At 38.9% G+C, this 9096-nt stretch overlaps 1 protein-coding gene across 1 annotated transcript; it reads left to right on the forward strand.

Moving 5' to 3' along the window:
- Positions 1–3852: 3852 nt before the first annotated feature.
- Positions 3853–8049, forward strand: LOC149029251 (uncharacterized). The gene is made up of 2 exons (XM_089141280.1): positions 3853–4555; positions 6381–8049. The coding sequence occupies exons 1-2, from the start codon at positions 4303–4305 to the stop codon at positions 7583–7585; spliced, it is 1458 nt and encodes a 485-aa protein (XP_088997406.1). The 5' UTR covers positions 3853–4302; the 3' UTR covers positions 7586–8049.
- Positions 8050–9096: the final 1047 nt, after the last annotated feature.

The raw sequence follows: 9096 nt of genomic DNA on the forward strand, positions 1-9096 counted from the left end.
TAGGTGGTGTTGAGACTGTTTATTACAGTTGGTTACACATGAGGATTCCTATTTCACTTGGTATAGCATTAGGTGTATCCCTAGTGTTTGGAGAGGTATAGTTTCCATGTTTAGCATGAGTGCTGGTTTTTTGACACAGTGTTGTCAAGTGTTTGGAGAGGTTGGTCTCCAGGGGGAGAGGTTTGTTCTCCAGTTCTGCATTGGTGCTGGTCTTGACATAGGTGTTGTCAATAGGGTGTGTCCTCACAGGTTGGGGTTCACATGAGATTCAGGGGATATGGTCTGTCAGCTTGTATGATTTTGAATGGGAGTAGTTATTGTCAGATTTATTGAGTTGTCTGGTTAGATGACTTGCACCAGTTTTATTGGTTAGGTTATGTCTTGTTTGCAGTTATATTTTTATGTGGTCATTGAGTCTGGTCTTGTAGGTCAGAGTTGTTAAGTCTTATTGAGTTTACTTCTTTTATCTCTGGTTTGGTTTCTACTCTAGGTGACCTGGATGTGTCTAGTTGTGACTTGTGCCTGTCATGTGTGGTGAGTGGGTGAAGAGGTCCTAGTTTGAGTAGTGGTAGTAAGCCAGTGATGGATTGAGGAGCGTTATTGCCTATTTGGGTTTGTTTAGAATATTTTCATCTTGTTGGTTAAATGTAAGGCTATTAGAATATTTGCTATCTTGAGTTACTCTCTTCATTATTTTAATGGGTAATTGGATACTTGTTGTCTTTCTTTACTTTAGTGTGGAAGAAAGAAAGATTTGCAACTTCTTTAGCATTTTAACAGCTGAATTTGAAAATATGACTTGTTAATGAATCCTGTTGTGATTTCATTTGAATACCCTTGGCATTGATATATAAGACTTGATGTTTGAGTTTTTTGCATTGTATTTGCATTTTAGGTTGACAGTTGCCTCTAGTTTCTCATTTTATTTTTTGTGTCTTATATCTGCATCTATGTGGTTTACATATTGATTGCATGATTGTATTCCTTGGGGAAGGTTTTAAAATCAGAATTTTGAAATGAAAATACATGGATTTGTTAGGAATTTCCTAAGTTTTGGGATCTACTGGTTGAGGGGGAGAGATTTATGTTTACGTTATATATTTGAATTGTTTAATCTCTCTTCTCTAGGTTGGTTAAGTTCTCTTATGTATCATGTGATATGTTTTAGACTTGACTTGGCTTATATTGTAAGCATTTGTAGATTCATAGGCTGTGTTGGCATTGTCAATTATGTCTGGATCCATGTTGTTCATCTGTTGATGTGTGTGAGGTTCTGTTAATCTAGGTTGTTTTTTGGATATCACCATGGATTTCTTGAAGTTATACTTGTCTCTTGTTTAAAGTTTTACTTGTTTTAATTCATATATTTATTATGCTTTAGTTAGCATGAGTAAGTCTATGTGGTGGGCTATTATCTTTTGTGGAGATTGTATACTTGTTTTTCATTTATCTATGGTGTGGTGATGTCCAGGTATGTTTGTGTTTGTTTATCAGGTTTTGCATTTGTTGCAGTTTTAGGGGAGATGCTGCCCAAATTTTTATAACTCTTTCTTTGTTTGTCTCAGTTATGAGATATTTGCCTGGTGTGTGCATATGTGCTCTTTATAGTTATATGAGTGAGTTGTGAGTTATGAGTTATGATTAGGGTTGCTCTACCTGGTGCAATTTGTTGCATGGTGTATCTGCATGGAGTCCTTAGTGTTGCATAGTTAGTATATGTCTAGGTATTTTGCATCTTTATTATTTGCTTTATACTGTGGTCTCTTTTGTTTTGTGTGCGCAGGTACACTTGGATGATGATGGTTGTTATCCAGCTCACTATAGTCATTTTGGATGTACAGATTAAGGGGGAGATTGTTGGGGTAATCTGGTCATTTACTTCTAAGTCATGTAACAAGTGAACCGGTTTGGTTCATTCAGTTTAAGTCATTGTATATGAGAGGCTTTGGGGTTGGTTCATGGTTAGATGCAATTCATTTTCTGATTCAAGGGCAATCGTTTTTTCACATTTGTATCTGTTCTGTTCTACGGTTCTTGAAGAACTCTTGTAGGTTTTCCATGGCAGCCATGTTCGAGCACCTGCAACTCTGAGTTCCTTTGGATCTTGACGACGATTGTTGAGGGCTTTTGATCAGTAGGAAAGGGCGATCACTCGATGGTAGTTTAGGAGCATTTTGTTGCCTGTACCAGGTGTATTCGTGAACTTCTCCTTTCTTCTTCTTGTCTGTAACATCCTTTACTTAGTGCAATTGGATTCAATCCTGAATCCTGGAGAGTAGGCATATTGCCGACCTCCGTAATCATCTCTGTGTCTCTTCTTCTTCTTGCTTCTGTTTTCTTGGTAATTCACACGACCGAATGGTTAGGCTAGGTTAGGGTTTACAGGTTGCGTTTCTTCTTATTGATTCAATTGATAATTCATATATGTTAATCACCTAATGCGAACATGAAATAAGATCTGGGAACATCAGCCCCCAAATATTTTTCTAAATCCCAAATTAAACTTAACTGAAATGATATTTTATGTTTGAATTTTCTACATAAGCCCCTTCCGTTTCCACTAGAAACAAGGCGTACTCTTCCAAAATCAAAATGTTAAGAAGACCCCGACACTGAACACTGTTATTGAGCAGATGCCTTGGACTGTTAAAATTCAAATTGAGTTTTTAATACAACCATATTAACCCCCCAGTTGGGATAAAATGTCCATACTGCCCCCACTTTAAATTCTTATTTTTTAAGTTGTATCATCATCAATGCCAACCCTCATTCCTCCCAAGTAAATTCAACACTGATGACTACCATCACAACCTTCTCACTTGGAGCTGCGGCGGCACTCGTAGAAGATATGCGGCAGCCAAGGATTGGTAATTCCAGTGCCAATATCATGAGGGTCGACACTAATGATTTTATTCTTTATTCTACGTATAACACAATACCCCAGTTGAAGAAAAAAATCATAATCTGAAAGGGTTGAGCTAGAAGAGGCACTATGTTACATTGCAGGTGGATCTCATGGCTGCTGGAGGTATATCGAAACCAAGGAAGAAGAGAGGAGGGAAGGGAATAATACTAGGATATACTAGTCATTCAGATATAGTTTTAAAATAATTTATATAAAGTAATGATAAAAGCGTAAAATCACATCTCATTTTAATATGTTAGTAACAACACTAAAAGTAGAGGGGCTCTTAGTAAGATTTTTATTTTGACAAAAGATGCACCCTATTTCCTATGGAAATGGAAGGAACTCATGTAAAATTTTATTTTATTATTATTTTAAATCACAAATTACTTGCAATTGTACTAGTACTTAAACCCCTAAATCATCCTCAACTAATATTATTATTGAAACTTTAAAATACTCTCTATTATCTTAGCATTTAAAATGCTAAATTACTTGAAAAAGATTGGAGTTGAATTTGAAAGTAGGTTAGGGCTTTTTCACGGAATTTACTTTCAAGTAGGATAAAAATTTAATGTTTTAACTGAGTCTTTTAATATTCACTAGACACTATTGGAAGATATCCTCTGAAGAGAGTTAGCAGGCATGCAAGATAATTACACCATATCCTCCGAATCCAAGCTGATTCAGACATGCAAGATATAATAAGATTCCGATGGAAAAGAGATTCGGTAGGAAAAAGCAACAAATAAAAATTTCTTATTAACGTAAGCAAATTGCAAATGAAAGGATTCCTTCGTAGAGGGGTAAGAGACGTGGCAGGTTAACAACACGGTTTCTTTAAAGTTTATGTACGGAAAATGGTCGATTCAAGCACCAAACAGAGACTGACTGACTGAGAGACCCTTGATGCTTTGTTTTTTTTTCAACTTTCCGTACATATGATTGCTTTCCCAACTGCCCTTCCCTTTCCCTTTCCCTTTCCTTTCCTTTCCTTTCCTTTCAAGAGGAGGACTGACTGGAGAAGGTAATGTGAAGGTAACGCGGCTAAGGAAGATGGTAGTAGTGTGTGCATGTGTGTGTGATTTTTCTTTCATTTCTCGTCTGTTTTTACCCAAAGGAATAACTTTTCAGTTCACCATTTAAGTTGGAGTATCGATTGAGTTTTTTAAGGATTTCAGTTGTAGAAACTCAAGAGGTTTTCCAATGTCGGAGTGGTTGTTCTGTGAATTGTGTGATGGTTGTTTTCAGCCTTTTTGATTACAGAGAAAGAAGGTTTGAGAGGTGGTGGGTTGGAATTGCTGAGGCTTGAGAGTGAGTGATATATACTTTCTTTCAGTGGTGGCGTTGGTGGTGGTGGTGGTGGTGGAACGGTGAGTACGGCGTCAACGGCGGCAATGGCGAGCGGTGGAGTTGCAGATGCACAGTTTCAAAAGGCGAAAACGTCGGTTTGGTGGGACATTGAGAACTGCGCTGTTCCGAGAGCCTGCGACCCAGATGCGATCGCGCAGAAAATAAGCTCTGCATTGTCCGAGATGAGCTACTCCGGTCCGATCACCATCTCAGCTTACGGCGATACGAATGGTATCCCTAACCCTGTCCAAAAGGCACTCTGGAGCACCGGAATCGCTCTCAATCACGTTCCTGCCGGTAAAGATTTCTTTGATTTCCTCTCGATTTTCTACCTTTTCCTGTTGTTCCCTGTTCTTCCCTGTTCGCTGTTGGCGACCTTTATCTTTTCCCAGTTTCGTCCACCATTTACTCATTCGTGACTTGCCAACCGTAATTCACTTTTTGCTTTCTTCTTTGATTATCTGATCATAATCTCCTGAATTATTTGTCTCTTTGTTAAAAGGAAAATTGTGAACGAAGGAAGAAAAGTTCTTTTGTTTTGATGGTAGTCCTGCCCCTGTCTTTGATAGTCTCATTCTTGTTTCAATGAAATTTGGGCTTGACTCTTAACACTTATTCAATTGATGGCTAATTTTGTACATCTCTGAAACTCACGAGTATATCTTTTGCTTGTTTGTCTTCTTTTTGAGGAGGTTCATCTTTTTATTTCATTTTATTAAGATTCACGAGCTTCGCAATCTGTTGCATGCAACTAGTAAATGGTGTTCCTACTGAAGCACAAATCCATACACATGATCCCATTTCTTTTCTAAATTTTAACTTTCAAATGTGGGAATTTTGAGGCCTTAGAATGTAGGTTTTACAGCCTTGCTAAGTTACCATTGGCAGGATACTTGCTGTAATGCAAGATGATGTTCCATATTGATGTAATCGTCTAAAATTTCTGAATAAGGTGTCATGCTCAAGAAAATGGGCACCAAGTTTCACTGCTCCTTCTGTTTTTCACTGGTTTCTGGCACACTGCACATGTTGGTTCCAATTTTATTGTGAATCAAAGGAATACAACTGCATAAATAGAGAAGGCTATCAAGTTGGGCCTACCAGTCAGTTTACTTCTTTTTCTGATGCACTATGATTCTTGGGGGGGGGGGGGGGATGGGGGAGTCTGGTATTTCGAGAACTGGTTGTTAGCATGCATTTCTAATTAGAACAACAGCTTTGTATCAAAATGTGTTCTAGGAGCCATTAGGGTCTTGTGGCAGTGGTGGAACAGCAACAATGTGTTCCAGACACATTTCTAAACTGTATCATAGATTTTTCTTCTGTATGCCGGTGACCAATTAATAACATGTAAGGGTATCCAATCATGGGATAGATGAGGAATTTTTGGTGGCCAACACTCACATCCGCATTGCTTGACCATAAAACAAACCATATATTTATGGTATTTTAGATCATCTGACCATTTGTTTCATAGATTGATTTTTCACCCATCTTTCAACCCGGTATTTTACCTCATGGTGAACTCTATGATGCAAAAATGAGTTGATGGGAACATGTGGCTTTATGTCCACAAACATATGGTGCCAATTAAGCTGCCAGATCTAAAATACCTTTCATTTACAGTTTTAAACTATGATTCTTGTTATTGTTCCATTGTTAATATATGCTTCAGTCTTCTTCCTCGTGTCTCCCAGTATACAATAGATATGTATTTACCTGTCTTACATCTCATCAAATGGTTGTATTCCTATCTAACTTTGTCTGTTCTCCTTTCTAATATGTCTCTAATCATTATATCTGAATATCTTTCTATCAATCTCTGATTATTAGTCATAAATATTTCTGTTATAAGTTCCCCTAGTTTCAAGTGCTATCTTCTAATGTTATGTCTTTACGTACTGATATTTGTACATGGCCGGCCGGAGCCTCATCCATTTTTCCAAAATGTCTGGAGGTGCAATATGCTAAACAACATTTGGTGCTGGGTGCTTAGTACCAGTGCAACATACCTAGGGATCATTGTCTTAGTCAGAGTCTCTTGTTACGTTTCAATGAGCCAATTTTACCACATTGTGTTATAAAAGTACTTGTGTTAAACTTTGCATGCTAATTCAAACAGGTGTTAAAGATGCCAGTGACAAGAAGATTCTTGTGGATATGCTGCTTTGGGCTGTGGATAATCCTGCTCCAGCAAACTTGCTGCTGATTTCTGGTGATCGTGATTTCTCCAATGCACTCCATCAGTTGAGTATGAGGAGATATAACATTCTTCTTGCACAACCGAAGCAGGCATCTGCCGTGCTTGCTGCTGCAGCAAAACATGTCTGGCTTTGGACAAGTCTGGTTGGAGTTGGAGTTACAAATGGTGAATCATTGGAGCATGCTAGCAGTAATGGTTCAACCGATGGTGACAATTCACAAACACCAACGGCTAACCCTGGACAGACAAACCATTTTGTTTATCCTAATTCTAAAAGCCGAACATCTCGAAGTAAAAAGTCAGTCACCACTAAAAGGTCTGGTGATAATAAACATAAAGGGATACATGTTCGGAAGATACAAATTGGTATAAGCCGGAGCCAACCCAACACATCAAGAACTTCATGTGTGCCGGTTGGGATTCCAGGGGGTCAAACTAGTGGTAGTGACAGCCCACCTGCAGCGGCAGCCACTGTCAGCACTCAGCCTCTGCAGCAGCGTGCTCCACTGCCATTGTTGAGCAACAGAGGTAGCAGAAACCGCAGATGCCGCCCCCGTCAAGCTGCAGTAGTAGCCAGTGTCACTGCCCAGCAGCCGAAGCAGCAGCTACTGTCATTGCCCACCACCATCAGCAGTAGCCGCCGCAGCCGCCGCAGCCGACCGGCCAAGCAGCCGAAGCAGCAGCTACTGTCATTGCCCACCACCATCAGCAGCAGTAGCCGACCGGCCAAGCAGCAGCTACTGTCATTGCCCACCACCCTCAGCAGCAGTAGCTGCCGCAGCCGACCGGCCAAGCAGCCACAACCATTGTTAGTGTCCAGCAGCAGTACTGGCTGCTGCAGCCACCCAGCAGTGACTACCACTGCTCTGGCTCAGCGGAAGCCACTGCCAACAGTCAGCAGCAATGGCAACCGCTGCTCCCACCAACCAACAGCAGCCACTGCCACCGCTGCCCAGAAGCAGCATCTTCTGAAAAAGGAAAAGGTTAAGGGGAAGGAGCAGAAACAGGAGAAGAAGAAGAAAAAGGAACCAGAGAAGAAGAAGGAACCGGAGAAGAAGAAGAATAAGGTGGAACTGGACCACAAGAAGAAGAAGAAGGAAGAGGAGAAGAAAAAAAAGAAGTAATTCACCTAACGGCAATAGTAAAATAGATTATGATGCATGTACTTCATGAGATTATGATGGTTCATCTGTTATGAGTTCAATTAAGTCCTGTGCCTTCATTAGTAGCTGCGTGATTAGTTTTTCTTTTGACCTTTATTCAGTAAGGTTAGTTGAAACCATCACAAAGCAAGTTCAATGCTAGCAATATAAGCTTTATAGTCAGTTGTTTCAGCATGCTCTAGTCTCAGTTTGTAATCTATCAAAACAGCATAATTAATATATTTTAATGCTGTACATCATGCTTATGCCTTGAAAAGTTGTTGGATTTTAATTTTGTGGGTACTGGCTCCAGATTAAGTTCCTGGTGAAGATTATTACAGTTTGTCTCAGACTTTCTCATCAAGTGGTTTGTAAGTTTGCATTTGTCCGAACAGAATCACATAAAGCATAACCAAAGAACAAAAGAGCAACACGTAATGTTATGTGGGTTTTGTAATAGAAAGACGAACACTTCATATAAGATTGGGCGCCTTCAGGTAAGTATGCAACAGAGGCCATTCGCTTGCCATTTAGTTTTGCTACTGAAGGCTGTGCTTAATACTAGAGATACTTCACCCCTGGCTTGATTCAAAGAGGTAGGGGCTCTTGATCTTATACTATGAAGCATTGGTTTTGTCACGACAACTTAATCGTTTTTAAATGATCAATTATGAAAGAAATGTCTTTCTCATAGTCAAATTGCACAATAATACGACCAACCACAACACAAATGCCTTCAAGAACAGTGTTGTCAGATGCCCGAGGTGGATAACTTGTTTCTCTTTATGGATGTACCTGTCCACAAAACTTCAGCTCCACCTATTCCTTAATGGGTTTATCATCAAACTTGGAAACTATAGGGCTTCATCGAAATCTTTTGCAACATTTTTCGTTTGAAATCAAAAGAAAATTTTGATACATGTAAGAAGAAAAAGAAAGGAGAAACTTTTCCTTTGCTAGGTAAGGAAGGCTCGATGGATGATAGTCACCCCTAAGGTTTGCAAACGATGTAGACTTTTAGTATTTTTTTTAAGGACCCTCTTAATATCTTTCCATTCTCACTAGGGCTGTAAGGGGGGTTTTTTGTTTTTTCCGGTGGGATGACACCAAAAAAAAAAATACAACATGTTACTTGTCCTATCAAAATAATTAAAATCAACAACCCTATCATCTTTTACAAATTTTACGGCACCATCCATGTGCAGAGGTGGGGTGAGAAAAAGAGGATGAAAAAAATTAATATGTGAAACCCTAAATATAATATAGTGGGAGAATAAAAGAAAAACAAAAAGATTTTATATGTAAGTCTCATTTTTTTTCATATTTTCTTACAAAATTCTACATGTTTAGTAGGATTTTGAAAATGGATGAAGTGAAAAAATTTCAGCATGCCACATAACAGACAAGCTGTCAACTTTCTCACCCCATTGAAACAAACAAATTATACTTTTGAGATTTCATGAAAAAATATATTTTTTTAAAATTTTTTTGTA

This window comes from Hakea prostrata, chromosome 1, assembly GCF_041222555.1.
Source record: "Hakea prostrata isolate BN-2017 chromosome 1, UWA_Hpros_2, whole genome shotgun sequence".
Classification (NCBI taxonomy): Eukaryota; Viridiplantae; Streptophyta; class Magnoliopsida; order Proteales; family Proteaceae; genus Hakea; species Hakea prostrata.